Here is a 17,797-nt window from a genome sequence, read left to right as displayed (position 1 = left end):
ACCACCATGACGATAGACCCTTGCTATGCTATGGCTTTACTATACCTTTCTATGCCATGCTCACTTAATTCCTGTATGTTATACATTTTCACACAATATTGTCATGAATTAGCTTTGGCTAAAACACTATGATGCATACATCAGATGACTGGTTCGCACTATGTTTTTATATCTGTCCCTATTCTAATAAATAAATACAATTATCAACAACGATTGAAATGGATCGCTTTTAGAAGATCTTGAGCCTCTCTAGAGATCTCTAAGGGAATAAGTGGTGGGACTGTGACCTCCAACTGTAGAATAAATGGGCGTAAAAAAAATACAATTCCCAGTTCCTCCTTTTCGGTGGATGGATATGGGCTATAGGCGTGACGTGTAAACAAAGCGGTCATGCAGACACGCATTTCAACTGTGTGCACAATATCATGATGTGACCATGAAGCGGCAACAGTGTCACTTACCTGCGGGGGTGATGGCCGAGTGACGGCTTGACAGAAGGATACAGTAGGTATCTCTTCTTTAGCTTCAGCTCTTGCCCGTACCCGTTTCTCCCTAGGTCAAAGTTGTACATCAAGTGACCATATTTTGTTCTGCTTTTAGTTTTGATTGGCACAATTATTATTTTATATATTATTCGTTATCATAAATCCTGGTGAACTCAATACCAACCATGTGTCCTTCTGTTCTTGTTCTGACCTGAACGCTCCGTCATAAGTTGATTGCGAGAGAGTGAGAGTGAGTTCCTCATCTCTTCAAAGGAAAACGTTTTTATTCACTTAAAGAAACTAAGTAATACTCTTCTGCAGCACTGTTAGGTAGAATAATTTATTGCAATACATTGATTATTTCTCTGTCAGGTCATTAATAATAATAATAATTACAGGTTTTAAAAGCCTTAAGCCTTTTTACATAGCATACAAACATATGACTCGCAGAAATTATGTATATATATATATATAGCATGAATAACTGATGTGAGGAATGGGCCTTCCATGAGACATGTACACATGTTAGAAATCTAATTAAAGCTATTTTTCACTTCCTCTCAGGCCAACAGCTAACTAACCAATCCAATACTGGCATGTATTTTGTGCTTTTCTCCAAAATGTATGCTTTTATATATTGTGTCGATTAAATTAAAGAACCATCGCAGAACACCACAAAAAAATAGTAAGAAACCCCTCCCAAAAACCTGATATCCGGTAGACTGACCAAATGAAACCATCGTTTCATAATAGATTTGGGCTGTTTCGTCGTCCTGTTGGTGAATCGTTTCTCTTGGGCACAAGAACAATTACTGATGGTGATTTACAGTGGATTCTGCATTGACACAAATCTATTTTCTTTGCCTTAACGCCAATGCTCAAGTACTTATTTTGCAGGTAGTTCTTCCCTATACATTCTATACATAGACAGCAAAGGATACAACAGAGCTGGTTACGTTCTGTTATCTGTTTGAGAAATTCTATGAACAAAGACCTATTGGGAGACATAACCCCAGTAAATATATCATCATCATCCGAGTTGGATTCTTGCCTTGGTGTCTGATCTTGAACCAAAGTGCACAGGAGTGTGTTAAGCTGAGGACCCTCTTATTCCAAGTAAGGTATAAACCGGTCACAACGAATAAGACACTTTGTGCAGGAGAAACACCACTTTTAACGTGCGCAGGGCATGCTTCTTGCACAGAGTTACACAAAGAAGGCTCCAAATAGCCCTATGGGTTAATCATTCAACACGGGTTAAAAGATTCAACGGAAAAAAAAGAAAATCAACGCGATTATTTCTTCCGACGATTCAGAAATGGTAAGTTTGCCGGGATATGTGGTGCGCTAGTGCTGGTTTGATTTCTTAAGGAGTTTGAAAGCTTGGGCCCGGTGAACGAGCAACGTGATTATACATTCAGCCTCGGGCCCGGGTCCCGGTAGCAGACATCTGTGTTGCAGTCATACGCAAGTTCAGACGCTTCAGGCTTCACCCAAAAACACAGCCAGCCGACCGCTCAGAACACAATTCAAATTATTATTAGGAGGCTTCCCCTTCCCCCCGTTGCCTCTTACAGTGAATCTGATCCACTCATTAATAAGCCCGTCCAATGTGGGAGTGGTTCTTTAAGCTGGCAGGTCGCCAAAAACATTGCTGGTTTTCACGTGCGCGCGCCCCACGATCAAATCAAAAAGAGTAGAAAGGAAAAGTGTGCACGGACACACCCACGCGACCCCGGGAGGCAGATCTGTCAAGTAAAAATCCAACCATGTGTAACGCACACCTCGTTCTTGCAAATCAGTCTCTCATACACACCGAAATAACTATTCGCGCAACAAATGAAGTCTTTTTTTTTAGATTCTGGCTCTTCAGTTATCTACGAGGATATCATGTCCAAAAATATAGCGCAGCCCTTCTCCCAGCCAATAAGCTGCTTCACGCGACCCAGTCTTTGGGGTGTCATGTTGCTGCTGGACTGAAAGGGAAATGAGCGTTGGTAGGTGGTGTCGTGTGGAGGCAAAACACCCAGGGGAGCCATATTGTTTGTGTGTGTGTGTGTGTGTATGTGTACGCGCGCGTGTGCGTGTGTGTGTGTCATGATCTCTATGTGCGTGTGAAATGATCTCTATGTGCGTGTGTCATGATCTCTATGTGAGTGTGTCTGTCTGAGTCTGTGTGTCTGTCTGAGTCTGTGTTTCTGTCTGAGTCTGTGTGTCTGTCTGAGTGTGTGTCTGTCTGAGTCTGTGTTTCTGTCTGAGTCTGTGTTTCTGTCTGTGTTTCTGTCTGTGTTTCTGTCTGTGTTTCTGTCTGTGTTTCTGTCTGTGTTTCTGTCTGTCTGTCTGTCTGTCTGTCTGTCTGTCTGTCTGTCTGTCTGTCTGTCTGTCTTTCAGTCGAGCTCTGGTGAGTCGAGTGCGTCTGTCGGCTGGCTGTGTGTCTCCCCCTCTTCTCCTTCTTCATCATCATCTTCTTCTTCTTCTCTCGTCTCCTGGGGCCCATCGCCTGCGGTCGAGTCCCCTCCCTGGAAATCAGCCAACGGGGTCGCGGCCGCGTCGCCGGGCCCCTCCCCCACCCCCTCCTCCCCCCCCTCCTCCTCCTCCTCTTCCTCTTCCTCCTCGGCGATGGAGGAGGGGGGCCCGAGGGGGAGGGGGGCGGGGGGCAGCAGGGTGAGCGACTCCACGCCCAGCGTGTCGGCCCCGCCGCCGTCGGTGAGCAGGGAGATGGAGGGCTGGGAGGCCGGGGTGAGGCTTGGGGCCAGGGCCCACTGGTGGTGGTGGTGGTGGTGGGGGGGCGGGGTGGAGGCCGCCCCTACGCCCTCGCCCCCGCCCTCGCCGCCCGATGATGACGGAGGGGTGTGCTCCAGGAAGGTGCCGTCGTCTGCAAGACAAGGGTCAGAATTTGACCCCAACAACTAGGACCCCCGTCACAAAGAGACTTCTGTCTTCTGATGGGTCTGAGCGCAGTGACGGAAGGACACCGTACAACAATCTAATGTAAACCAACATCAAAGAAAGCACGGCAAGGCAACTTTATTTATACGGCACTTTTCTTTCGCAAGGCAGACTCCGAGTGCTTTACATGGAATCATCGCACCCGATAAAATGAAACAATAAAAGAAAAAGATAAGGATGGCAAAAAAAAAGGCAAAGAAATGCTTTATAGGAAGTGCAATGTGTCTAAGATTTAGCAGAAAGCTAAAGCAATCAGAAATAGATAGATAGGTACTGAAGATAAGATAAGAAGAAACAGCTGTTATCCGAGTGTAATCTGTTAGCGATGCCACCGCCAGCCACAAGTTATCAGCGATGGTGCTCGATAACATCCGTTACGGGTTGACTGTGCCTGACTCTTAGACCGCTGCTGGGTTCATTTCTGCCCAATCAACGCAATCAGTTCCCTTGATTGTTTAGGGGAATCCGTTGTGTGTGACGCATGGAGGGAGCCCAGAGGGAGCCGGGTTTTCTTTGAAACCCTGCTACAAAGAACCACCTCTGCCCTAATAGGAAGCACCCTCCACAAACACTCACCAGTGACCTCGCTCAGTGGGTGAGTAGCGGCCTGAGGTTGACACCGGCAGTCGGTTGCACCAGCAGAACGTAAAGCCGATCATAAGTTCGGGTGTAAAGTCCGCCTTAACCCTACGCTCGACGTAGCTAGTGTCAAAACTAAAGGTGTTCTAAATTTTGGTTGCACCACCATAACTTAAGTTGTAACGTTACTAGTGGTGCATAAATTGTACCAGTGTCGCTTTTAATGACGTTTAGATAATTTCAAGCCAATCATTGACAGCTAACAATGTAAACAGGAAATACCGGCAAGTTTCCACCTTATCCGAGTGAAGACGCGTTAGCACCCAAATGAGAGGGCAAACAAAACAGTTTCAGTCATTTATTCTCTAAAATTTGCTTGGACGGTATAGGGTGATTTACGTTCAACGTAGCCTAAGTGGGACCTTACGTTCTGCTGGTGCAACCAGCTGCAGCACTCTAGCATTGACAGTTATGTACAGAGGCTTAAGGCATGGGCAGCACTAAGGCATCCTCAATGCTTTGTGCTATTGTTTGCTCATGCTTAGCCCTCAAAAATAAATAAAAGTTTGGTTCCTGTTGGTTGTCTGTTGATGTCATGGGTAGGTAGGGAATTTATTTTATTTTTAAAAAAATAAAAAATTCCAGCGGCAGCGAATGATAGGTAGGACTTTTTTCTTTCTTTATTTTTTTAAAAATTATTATTATTTTTTTTTTACAGCAGCTCATAAAATGATTTGGGTCGCACATAAATTGACAGGGTTGGTCGGAAACCGGATTGGATGTGTGTGAACTTTTGTAGGTGTGTGTGTGTGTGTGTGTGTGTAGAGGCGTGTGTGCGTGCGTGCGTTACCTGCAGGGCTGTGGGCGGAGATGGTGCTGGCGGTGACCGAGTCGCACCTCCCAGTGCTCCCAGTGCTCCCAGTGCCACTGGAGGAGGGGGGGGAGGGCGAGGACAGCGGCGAGGGGCTGTGCTGGGACACGCAGTGGGCCACCGCGAAGCCTAGACGGACACACAGACACACAGACGAGGTCATCTCCTCGGATGTTTAAAAAAACATGAAGGATTCCCCCGTGGGCTGTCTCTGGTGGGGGGGGGGGGGGGGGATTGTAGCGGTGGGCCGACGTCCGATGTCTGGACTCGCTCTGTTTACTACGAGACCGTGGGAGCGGGTCGTCCACCCAGGAGGTTTTCATGGACCTAGTTTAACCCCAAGGTACCGCTACTCGAAATGGAAATAAACCCAAATGGAGAACCGGTCCTGAGGGATCGAATCGTGGATGGTTGGGATTTTTCCTTGATTCAATCCAACATAAGAAGCAGGAGCGGGCCAGCTGTTATATATTTAAGCAATAGATTACGACAGGCTGTGGTATGACTGAAGCAATAGACCACTGACTGAAGTGATCTATTGCTTTTTTACAACGGTTACTATTATGGCGAAACGAAAGTCATAGACACACTACATTTAAAAAGAAACCAAGAAAGTCAAAGTAGCCGTTTTATTAGAGAATACAAAAAAGTAGTCCCTCCTGGCTGCCTTCAAAATGCACGACGGTCGCTATGCAACACACTTTAGCGTCCCTCCGAGAGAACGGTTGGAACGGTTTCCACTTCAAGGCGCGGAGTGATACTTTCACAAAATGATCGGGCGTCATAGCAGTTATGTATACGCTCATTATACAACAGCTAGGAACCAATCAGATCGCTGGATTTAGGCCCCCCGTTGTATAAATATATACACACATACCATACACACAAACACTGTATAAAGTGTTGTTCTGGAATGCCCCCGGTCTCCGGACCCCCCCCTCCCCCCGCGCCTGGTTACCTGGCACCTTGTCCACTGAGGCGAAGAGCGCGCGGCTGGCGGTGGGGTCGTTGGGCGCGCGGCGCGACTGCTCGTAGAAGCGGAAGGGCAGGCCGCCGGGCGAGGCGTGGCCGGGCTGGGCGAAGCCCAGGACGTCCGTGCTGCCGGGCTGCATGGGCAGCTCCAGCAGGGCTGCATGGGGGGGGGGGGGGGGGGGGGGTGGCAGTGGTAAGGTGTGGGCGCTTGTAGGGGTGTGTGTATGGTATGGGTGGTTGTAGGTGGGTGTGTGTGTGGTTGTGTAGGCGTGTGTGTGATGTGTGTGTGTGTGTGATGTGTGTGTGTGTGTGTGTGTGTGTGTGTGTGTGTGTGTGTGTGTGTGTGTGTGTGTGTGTGTGTGTGTGCGCTCTCTTGTGGCAAAATCTGCGGATCCCGCATAGGCCTGCACAGCCACTTGGCTATGCATCGCCGCAACACACCCCAATAATTGTCCTTCCTTTCTATTTGGAGCAACGTCATCATCGTGTGTGTGTGTAGGTGTGTTTTTGTGTGCGTATGTAGCTGTAAGGTGTGTGCGTGTGTGTGTGTGCAGTTGTTAGGTGGGTGTGTGTTTGTATAGTTGTAAGGTGTGTGTGTGTGTGTGTCCAGTTGTCAGGTGGGTGTGTGAGCAGTCGCTGTGATTATATGGCTGGATCTTAACAGAACAAGAATCAAAGGGGAACATGGGCACCCCTGCACGCGTCTCTAAACCCGGCTTAAGGCCACCTGAGAGTGCGTCACTTCGTGTACGGCCCGGTGTGTCGAGGCATGTCTTAATGGCAGAAGGACATTTTCTGCTAAGCCCATTCAGCGAGGAGAGAGCCGAGTGGAAGAGTACTAGAGTAACGCGCCTCAGAATCACCACCGTGTTTCCTGATCGCAACACGCCAGCTCTTCATAAACCCTCGTGGTGATCGTTGGCGCCTCAAAGCGCTTTCCATCCATCGTAAACCACTAAACTATTGTTGTTATTCGTTCGTGTGCCCCCCGCCTCTTTCTCCTCCTCTTTTCTTTTTTTTGGTGTAACTAAAAGAGTGCAGGAGTCACTCTTAAATGCAACAAATCATAACAACGATAAGAAATTATTAAATCATATTCAAAAGAAAAAGGCTCAATCATGGCCTGATGGAAAAACAAAAAACAATCAGACCAAACACACACCCACACACTTTCTCTTTCAACCCCAGACACGCGTACACACACACAGAAACTAAAGAGAAAGTGCTCTTCTGTTCATGCGCTGAACAGAACCATGATTCCAGTGAACCAATGCACACGGGGGGGGGGGGGGGGGGGGGACCCCTGCGACGGCGCCGCTCGCTCACCCGCGATCCGCTGCATCTTGGTGCGGCGCGCCTGGATGCGGCCCTTGGCCAGCCGCTGCTTGGCGATGATGCAGCGGATGTGGTCGGCGAAGATGAAGTTGGCCTGCAGGATGGGCATGGGCTTGGCGTGCGGGTTGGAGCCCGGCTTGTGGATGACCACGCTGAGCGCCCGGCTGTCGTCCTCCACGCCCGACACCTGCATGTCCTGACGGGAGGAGGAGAGGGGGGGGGTTACTACCAGGGGTTTACCCCCTTTCTGGGGTACGACATGATCCCCGTGTTGAGACAAGGCAATGTTTTTAGAAAGCTTTCTTTTTCCTTTTTTTATACGGCCAGTGTCGACTTAGGAATTTGACAAGCTCAGACAGACAGACAGAGACAGAGACAGAGAGAGAGAGAGAGAGAGAGAGAGAGAGAGAGAGAGCCAGAGAGAGAGAGAGCCAGAGAGAGAGAGAGCCAGAGAGAGAGAGAGAGAGAGAGAGAGAGCCAGAGAGAGAGAGAGAGAGCCAGAGAGAGAGAGAGAGAGCCAGAGAGAGAGAGAGAGAGCCAGAGAGAGAGAGAGAGCCAGAGAGAGAGAGAGAGAGAGAGAGAGAGAGAGAGAGAGAGAGAGAGAGAGAGAGAGAGAGAGAGAGAGAGAGAGAGAGAGAGAGAGAGAGAGAGAGAGAGAGAGAGAGAGAGAGAGAGAGAGAGAGAGCCAGAGAGAGAGAGAGAGAGAGAGAGAGAGAGAGAGAGAGAGAGAGAGAGAGAGAGAGAGAGAGAGAGAGAGAGAGAGAGAGCCAGAGAGAGAGAGAGTCAGTGTCAGTGAGCGGGGGGGGGGTGAAGTTGGAAAGAGTCCAGGAGCAGTTAGTCAAACACACGCACGTGTGCGTGTGTTTGACTTCCTGAGAAGAACTCTAAAAATAGAGTTCATTGGAAAGGGGAAGTTTCTCTTAAAGTCACTCTGTGGGAGTGGGAGGTTAGACAGCCGTAAGAGTCATGCCTCAACAAAATCCAAGCAAATGGTGACCCTGGGCGAGAAGCATCGCAAGGAGCACAAAGGGGTCATTGCGATGTACCAAAACACTTCAAGGGAGTGAAGGGAGAGAGGAGGCAGGAACAGGATGAGTGGCGGGATCAAACCAGAGACTACAAACTAGTAAAAACCCTCGCAGCACCCTCGCAACTCTCGTGCAATGTGGGTATCTGAGTCATTTTGGTTGTTTATGTTACATGACAAATAATGATAGGAATTTGACGCACTTGCATGCCAGTCACCTGAACATGCTGGATGCCAGGACTTTCTGTCTGGCTGCGAAAAACACCTCACCATGAGGCACCAGCAGGGCAAGATATGACTCAGGAGGTTGAGCAGTAATTCCGGTAACCTGAAAGTTGCTAGTTCGATCGCCCGGCTCCTCCTAGCTGAGTGTGGAGGTGTCCCTGAGCGAGACAACCTCACCCTGACTGCACCCGACGCGCTGGCTGTCGCCTCGCCGGAGTGACACCGCCGTCGGTGTGTAAATGTGCGAATGGAACGGGTGAATATTCGGCAATATTGCAAGCTCTTTGGGTGGCGACTAAATCAAATGCAGTCCATTTACCATTTAGGGACTGGCTGACATGGGAGGGAGGTTTTGGTACGGACATCCTCTTCGAAAGACACTTGGGGATTATAAATGCCTTACACTGAGTAGGGGCTGCCCAGCTCCAACGCCTCACAGATCTCCTCCTCCTCTTTGAATGGGGACGGACGCGCAATGCATTGTGGATCCGTCCGTTCCGTTGGAGCCTTCGGCTCCGTCAAAAAGATCCGTCATCCAATCAGATCGCGTATGCAAATTTAAGCACTGTGACGCGACGCGGGCTCTGACGATACTGGAAAGCGGGAAATCTTGCAGTGACAACGCAACAAGCAGGAAGAAGCGGGAAGAACCCGGCGAAGCGATTTGATCGGCTGACGGATGCCTCTGCAAAGACTACTCCCCCATCCGTCGGCCACGCCTTCCCATGTCCTTTGACTGACGGTGCAGTGGGCATGAGGCGTAACCCCCCTCCCTCCCCCCAGATTCCCCCTCCCCTTTTTGTTAAGCGACCTTGGGTACTATGGAAAGTGCTATATAAATCCAAGTGATGATCACTGTTGTTATTATACACCAACGCCAACTTCCCCCAAAGTCCCGTATTGGTCCCACATACCTGCAGCAGGCCGGCGAACTTGACCACGCCCCAGCCCAAGCGCTTGGTCTCCGGCTCCACCAGGCTCATCTGGTAGACGTCGACGGCCAGAAACCTCTGGGCCTGCCCCCCGTCCTTGCTCACCACCATGCACGCGATCAGGTCGCTGTTGTCTGGGCGGGAACACAGAAACACGGCGCTTTTTAGGATTATTATTTCACAGATGGTTTTTGAGATTGAAAGTTAAATATTGAAAAAGGGGACATGTTATACCACCCGGTGCGAGTGTGATTAGCCGTTACAAGCCGTTTTGAAACGGCTTGTAACGGCTAATCACACTCGCACCGGGTGGTATAACATGTCACCTTTAATGTAATACAGTGGTGAGAATGTAATACGCCTGGCAGAGTCCTTTCTCCCAGGCTTTTAGCAACGAACGGTTGGTTTATTGACTGTCATTCTGAAACTGAAACTATGTTTGAGACAAGAGGCCTGGTTCATTTACTGGATCTGAGAGATGCCATGGGCATTTCAGGCAGCTTTTCATCCGTTTCTCTTATCTTGTGCCTCACTCGTTCAGTCAGCTGAGCATAAACACCTCCTAAACAGCATTCATGAATGGCGGTGTTGTTTAGTGATATCTAAGTGTAAATCATACACGCACACACATTTCAATGTTAAACAACATTCCCATTATGATAGTGAGGGGCAAGGGCCATTGCCATGGCTACCAGAGAGGACGCTGGCGTTGTTTGTTCGCCGCTTCTCTGATCACAACTTTTTTCGATTTTTGTGACTGATAAAGTAGTTTTCCTGTGCTTTTTTTTCACTTTTATTTTTTTCACTTTTAACAAGCTATTGTCACGAGCCCTTCCAGTTTTTCGGGACATTGATTTTTAGCCTCACCGACGTTGTTAGCTGGGTAGTTAGGCATCTAGCTTTTTCTGACGTCTTCCAACTGTCAATATTGCCTCACCGGGAAAAGAGCCATCTGGTTCCAACAACAACTTATATCGCCTTGCCGGACAACTTTCTGCCGTGGGTAATCCTGGTCTACACTGCTGTCATCCATCTCTGTGTACCGGGCCCGCGGCTAGCCGCTATCGCTGAGCTGTTGCTCCCTTCGCCCGGCAGCATCATGCTCACCTATTCGCCTGCACAGCTGTTTGGTATGTTCAACTACTCCCTCCCATCATCCATCTCAGTCATCAAACAACTTGGACTCCTACGTCGTCGCCGTTACATCCACAGGAGCTCCCGCCGTAGATTTGTTTTGTCCCAGCACGGTCTCTGCGTCCCATTCACCCGGTCAACTGCACGCTCCGTCACACCCCTCCCACGTCATCAGGACTCAGCTGCTTCCGGACCTTTCAACGCTGCCGTTAGGCAGCAGCTCACCAGGCAGGTGAGCTCCCCTCTGTCCTCCCGCACAGCTATCCTGACTAACCTCAGACCTCTCCAACCTGCCCCGATCCCACCCCCCTCTGGCTGTGTCAACTTTGCCCTCCTCAACACTCGTTCACTCACCAATAAAGCCCCCATCATACATGAACTCATCCTTGATAATAACCTCGACCTCCTTCTACTTACTGAAACCTGGCAACAACCCAATGAATTTTTCTCCCTCAACCAAGCATCTCCCCCTGGTTTCAGCTACATCGCCAAACCCCGCCCCTCTCGCCGTGGAGGTGGTCTCGCCGTCATACATAGAGAGACTTATTTGATTAAAGAACTCACCCTCCCTTTAGTAATATCATCCTTTGAATTCATTGCTTTCAAAGCCCCCTCCGCCACAACAGTTATCCTTATCTACCGGCCACCCAAACCTAATCCCTCATTCCTCTCTGACCTCACTGAACTCCTCACACTAGCATCAACCCTCTCTCCACGTCTGATGCTACTTGGTGATTTTAATATCCACATGGACTCCCCCACTTGCAAGCTCTCATTTGAATTCACCACTTTATTGGAAAATTTCTCTCTCGCCCAACATGTCACCTTCCCCACCCATGACAAAGGACACATCCTTGACCTTGTCTGCTCCATTAATCTCCCTGTACTCGACCTCCGGCCATGCCCCTTTCCCCTCTCTGATCACAACCTTTTACGGTTCTCCATCCTCTCCCCCATCTCCCGCCCCCGCCCCCTTAGAGAAATCACCTTCCGTAACCTAAAATCCATTGACCCCCACCATCTCTCTGACCTGCTCTCCTCCACCCTCCCCCTGGACTCAACCCTCATCTCACCTGATGAGCTCACAAACCACCTTAATGCTACACTGTCTTCCTCCCTCAACACCCTGGCCCCCCTCAAAACCAAAACTGTCTCCTTTAATACCTCCTCACCCTGGTTCACACCTGCACTCCGCAAATTGAAACAAACCGGCCGCCAACTCGAACGACTCTCCAAAAAAACCTCACTCACAGTCCACCACCAAGCCTACAAACTCCACCTCACTGCCTACAAAGACGCTCATCGCCGCCAAGTCTGCATACCTCTCTGCCATCTTTTCTGACCCCTGTCAAAACCCAAGAACCCTCTTCTCCACAGTGAGCAACCTCCTCAAACCGCGGACCAGCACCCTCTCCACCTCCACCCCAGATCTCTGCAACTCATTCCTCCAGTTCTTCGCCGACAAAATCACTGCAATCAACCATTCACTATTCCCTGTACATAACCCCCCTGCACACTCAATGGCCTCTCCCCTACCCATCTCTCTGGACCTCCCAACACCTCCTCCCCATTGCCGTCTCACCCACTTTGACCTGATTACCCCTCCTGCACTCTCCAAACTTATAGGCTCCTCCAAACCTACTACCTGCTCCCTCGATCCCCTCCTCACTCCCCTGCTCAAGTCCTGCCTCCCCGTTCTCTGCCCTTACCTCACTAAGCTCTTCAACTCCTCACTGTCCCATGGAACGGTCCCCTCTGCCTTCAAATCTGCTGCTGTCACCCCCACCCTCAAGAAACCTGGTCTCGACCCCTCCTCCCTCAGTAACTACCGCCCAATCTCCAACCTCTCCTTCCTCTCCAAAACCCTTGAACGCATCGTCACCACACAACTCCAATCCCATCTCCACGCCAATAACCTTTTTGAATCCCTCCAATCTGGCTTCCGCCCCCTCCACAGCACAGAAACCGCTCTCCTCAAAGTCCTCAATGACCTCCTCCTCTCTGCCGACTCTGGTTCCCTCAACTTCCTCATCCTCCTTGACCTGAGTGCAGCCTTCGATACTGTAAACCACACCATCCTGCTCACCAGACTCAGCAACCTCGGAATCAAAGGAACTGCACTTAGCTGGCTTCACTCCTACCTCTCCGACAGATCTCACTTCATCTCCCTCCACAACCACACATCTGCCACAGCCACCGTCATACAAGGTGTTCCTCAAGGTTCTGTATTTGGCCCCCTCCTCTTCATCATCTACCTCCTCCCCCTTGGTCAGTTACTCCGCCATTTCTCCATGGACTTCCACTGCTACGCCGACGACACCCAGATTTACCTCAGCACCAAATCCCCCCACAACCCCCCCCTCTCCCACATTGAATCCTGCCTGTCTTCACTCACTCTCTGGATGCAAAATAACTTCCTGAAACTTAACAGCAACAAAACTGAACTCCTCCTCATTGGCTCCAAATCCACCCTCAGTAAACTCTCTCCCTCTACCAACCCCCCCGGGCCCTCAGATCCTCCTCAGCTGGTCTCCTCTCCACCCACACATCAAAACTCCACAGCCTAGGTGACAGAGCCTTCTCCAGGACATCTCCCAGGCTCTGGAACTCCCTCCCCCAACATATTCGTGACTCTGAGTCCCTCACCATCTTCCAGTCCCGCCTCAAGACTCATCTCTTCTCCTCTGCCTACCCCTAGATCACTCACTATTTCTAGCCCCATCAACTTCCCCTATGTAAAGCGCTTTGAGTACGTGAAAAGCGCTATATAAATTGAATCTATTATTATTATTATTAAGGGTGTTTTCCAACACAACAACCCATAGTTCACTAAATGTTGGTAACAGTGTGTAGGATGCAAAAAAAAAAAAGCTCTCTCTTTCAAACTCTCAAAGCACATCTACAGCACCTGCAATGGAGACCAGTGCAAAATAAATATTCTTACTTTTTCTTGGTAAAAATGTGAACTTCATTTTACCAAAAATGTTAATCTGTGGCAATATTACCGAGAGAACATGCATAAAAGCACCCTTTAGGAACATGTGCAGTGCTAACAGGAGTGAACTGGCCTAACTTCCATGGGAATTGCATGCATAGCTGAAGGCACTAAATGAATACTTGGCAGGTGAATGGATGAACCATCTGGCTATCAGTTTTCGCGTAGAACACATAGTTCCTCACAGGACGCTGACTGGTTGGTGGATAGTAGTCAGGAAACAAACGCATCGCTTGAAGCCAGGCAAGATTGCCGCTTGACTTGATTTCACGAATCCTGCTGCCTCGCAAGATTAAATAGAGGCTGCCTTCCTCAAATTATCATACAGTTAATCTATATTTTGCAATGCAGGACTGCACGACTTCCCTGATGTTTCTGTGTAACAAACATGCCCAGTGCAACTTATTATTGAAAGACAGAGAAATGTCAGTGGGCCAAGCTCGGATTGACATTGAGGTGAGCTGGAAAAGGTGCTGTTGTTGGATGAGGAAACCTGATGGTCATCTTGTTCTCTGGGCCAAAGAGGAAAACACATAAAGAAACATGTGGGCACTCTGTGCAGCAAAACTTTTATTTTCCAAGTTGCGTACTGATGCAATAGCTCAAGATGGGATAGGATTTTGGCAAGAATGATATCAGATGCAACTTTTTCAGAAATTTGTGAACAGAACAGAGCACATTGGATCTGATCTTTTCAATTCTGACTCAAATACAGGTTTAATTCTTTGCAAGGCGACCTCAGTGTGAACAGTTGTATTCATGCAACTTTCAAGTCTCTCTTCGTCAACTTCGATATGTCGCAATTCTGACGAAAGAAATGATAAACATTCCTTTTCTGGCGAACTGTCACCCTGGCGGGTTGGTTTTCTCTAGAAGAATACCACTCCTGCTGAGCAATTTCGCCATAACTTTGCATAATTACCAAACCCCCGTGAACCAGGAAGAAAAACTGTGACTGGGTAAAAAGTGTGGAATTGTTCACACCCTGCCAGCGCTACTGCATATCGACTTATCAACGCTTCAACCACTCCAGTGGCCTCCGTGTGCTACGTCTGATTACTTCGTTATCTTTTTTGTCGGTTTCGGACTGTGAAGTCCGAAAGTAAAAAGTAAAAAAGTAAAAAAAACGAAACCAAAAGCAAAACACATCCAAATGTTGACCTAAATCAATCATCAATAATGAAAGCTTAAAGGCTAAGCGACTACATCTGTTTCTCCCACGCGTCTGGCCCGGATGATGAAGAGGCTGAATGCAAAACCACTGGCTTTCCGTTCCTGCCTTGCCGCGACACCCACAGTCGACTCAAACCGCCCGGCTAGTAACTGGTGGTCAGAGCGCAGGCCGTGTGGGTTCAAGGGCTAGCAGGTGTGGCCGTGCTACGCGTTCAACTGTCGTGGTACACAACCCTGAAACAAGTTCACACATTTAGGTCAAAGATATGAACTTTATTCAACCTTGTATATTTTATCTTAGTTGAGCGAAAGGGTTTGTTTTGGTACGTTTTGTAGTAAAATTGTTTTAAGTAAAGAAAAAGTTGACTTTGTGAGAACCGGACGCGTGTGGAATAACAAAAACACTTGACACTAGGCTCAGCCTGCGTCTAACGCAGAAAAAACTCTGATGAATAATGAAAGAGAAAGAAGTGGTCCGGTTACATTTACAAGGTACCTCATCTGGTGCGAGCACGGTAGAGGATTGCAGCTTGCAGCCCCCTAGTTGCTGTGCGTGTGTCTATGTGTATGGGTGTGTGTTTGTGTGTTTGTAGCACAAAGTTTAGCTTTTTGTGGTGGAACCACCCTCACATGCACATACATGTGTGTAAACACATATAGTACGTTATTTATAGCAAAGCCACTTGAGTCATTAAACTATAAGAATGTTGATTCAAGTTAAAAATATCACATTTGTTGTGATCCTGGAAACACAAATGGTACAATATAATAAAATATATGGATCTAATGCCTGGAACGCAATCACTTAACATTAAAATCATATGGAGGCCAGACTGTATTTTACTAATACAGTAAATAGAGATTATAGATCCTGGTAACTGAAAAGGTTTCCACACGTATTTCCATCAGTACTTCCAGGACAATGCTTAGCTCACTCTTGTTGCAAGTAAGGTATTCCCTGATAGATCTCTTTCTGTCATATTTTGAAACTGCGTCCTGGGAATCATTTCTAAGCGAGCGTCACTGCGTCAGGAGACCAGCAAATAAATATATATATTAATATATACGATTTTTATTGTTTTGCATTTTGAAGGGATTTCTTTATTCTTTGCGGTATCGTTAACTGCTGGAGTGTTATGAGCTGTATGAGCTTGTTTTAGCGGCGAGGAGACCCTAGCCGTGCAGTTATTAAAAGTTAAACAACCCCCCTGCCAGCCGTTGTATATATATATATATAAAAGCCGTTTATTTTATCCTGTACTAGTGAAACTGAGCAACGGGATTTACAAGCTATCTTATCTTGTCAGTAATATACCAAGTGGTGTGAAGGGGAGCACAGCTTTCAGTTTTCAGAAGAAAGAAAGACAGGGACAGATGATAGATATGAGAGTGAGAGTGAGAGAGAGAGAGAGAGACACACACTTACTGAGGTCCAGCACATCATCAGTCTTGATGAGGTCCTCTGGCCGGGTCAGGGGCAGCTGGGTCTCCGGCTCCCCCTGGAGCTGCAGGGACAACGCCCGCAGCATGAAGAACACACGGATGGCCTGCAGAACACACACACACACACACACACACACACACACACACACACACACACACACACACACACACACACACACACACACACACACACACACACACACACACACACACACACACACACACACGTCATGTCAAGTGTGATTGTGCATTGCCACACATTTCCAAGTAAAACTTGATCATTAAGGGGTGACTGACCACGTCCGTGTCATAACGAGAATCACATATTTAGAAATTGTTTTGCTTCAAAAAGATCATATTTCTTGAGATTTTCTTTGCGTATGCAGAAACAACCACATTAAGGCAGCGCAATGTTATGCTAGGAAGTAGGAGTAAAATAAGAGGAATTAAGCGCAGACATTAAGTTGTAAAAAACATCACCCGACTGATGTGACGTCCCTAATCTGTCATCTTCACTGCGTACGTGTGCGTGCGTCTGTCTGTGTACGTCTCTGTTTGTGTACGCGTCTTTGTTTGTGTGTGTGTGTGTGTGCGTCTGTGAATCTGTGTGTGTGTGCATCTCAGTGTGTGTGTGCATCTCAGTGTTTGGGTGCATCTCCGTGTGTGTGTGAGTCTGTCTGTCTGTCTGTGTGTATTTGTGTTGCACCCACCCTGCGCGTCTTTTCCACGTCTCCACAGGGCAGTCTCTTGACAAAGTCTATCCCCGTCAGCGGAGTCCCAGTGGGGGGGAGGAGGATGGAGGCGTCCATCATCAAATACTCTACGTTCAGAGGTTTACACTACACAACACACACACACACACACACACACACACACACACACACACACACACACACACACACACACACACACACACACACACACACACACACACACACACACACACACACACACACTTTGATCACTGGCTGTGGCTGACAGCTCAGAGTCGGGGCGATCAAGGGTTGTGAAACGTGGTTGAACACAGATCAGTCACAGGGTGTAATAGCATGGCCCATACCGTCATACTGCGATATTCATCTTCAAACATGTCCAGGAAGATCTCTTCACCCTGTATGGACAACGAACACAAACAATGTCTGTGAATATTCACATATTATTATATTATATTATTACAATTATATAATTATATTATTATATATTTGATGTTTTCCTCAAGTTATTATATTCTTGCCATGAGATTCGACCGTTGCTCCAAACGCCTTTAATTGTAAGGCAGTTATTATTTCTCTTTCGGTTTGTGGTCCGGTCGGAACACGCTTAATATACCCTTGCATCATAAAAGGGCAAAAAAAATTGTTTTACACCCCGCCATAACAGGTCTGATTGGACTAGTGAGAAGTGTCTTTCGGTTTCATTCTGATTCTTGTTTATTCTGGACAAAGTTATTATTGTAAACCATGAACTTCTTTGATCGATGGTTGGGATGGTTGAGCCAACTGGGCCGTTTCCAACTGGGGATCAGTTTAAACAATGCATTTGACAAGACAGTGTGTTTGTGGGGGCGTGTCTATAACAGTTTAAGGCCAACGTTCCCACACACCACATTACTCATTTAAATGACAAGGTCTTGCAGATTGAGGGTTGGACTATTAAAGTAATTTCCTTTGTTGTGAC

At 48.0% G+C, this 17,797-nt stretch overlaps 1 protein-coding gene across 10 annotated transcripts in view; it reads right to left on the bottom strand.

Annotated features, from left to right (window-relative positions):
* Positions 1-809: 809 nt before the first annotated feature.
* clec16a (C-type lectin domain containing 16A) overlaps positions 810-17,797 on the bottom strand; it is a 55,600-nt gene continuing 38,612 nt past the window's right edge. For 9 of the 10 annotated variants that reach the window (XM_030377816.1, XM_030377794.1, XM_030377848.1 and 6 more), the window contains 8 exons: positions 17,181-17,231; positions 16,831-16,959; positions 16,104-16,224; positions 9,358-9,509; positions 7,183-7,387; positions 5,843-6,013; positions 4,864-5,013; positions 812-3,360 (listed from right to left, as the gene is read on the bottom strand). In XM_030377816.1, the coding sequence (XP_030233676.1) occupies positions 2,873-3,360; positions 4,864-5,013; positions 5,843-6,013; positions 7,183-7,387; positions 9,358-9,509; positions 16,104-16,224; positions 16,831-16,959; positions 17,181-17,231 (1,467 nt within the window). In that variant the 3' untranslated portion in view covers positions 812-2,872. Of the gene's footprint in view, positions 3,361-4,863; positions 5,014-5,842; positions 6,014-7,182; positions 7,388-9,357; positions 9,510-16,103; positions 16,225-16,830; positions 16,960-17,180; positions 17,232-17,797 lie in introns of all 10 variants that reach the window. The other variant, XM_030377799.1, reaches the window with a different exon arrangement.

This window comes from Gadus morhua, chromosome 2 (assembly GCF_902167405.1).
Source record: "Gadus morhua chromosome 2, gadMor3.0, whole genome shotgun sequence".
Taxonomy (NCBI): Eukaryota; Metazoa; Chordata; class Actinopteri; order Gadiformes; family Gadidae; genus Gadus; species Gadus morhua.
The sequence above is the reverse complement of the archived record's forward strand: the minus strand, read 5'-3'. Positions and strand labels throughout refer to the sequence as shown.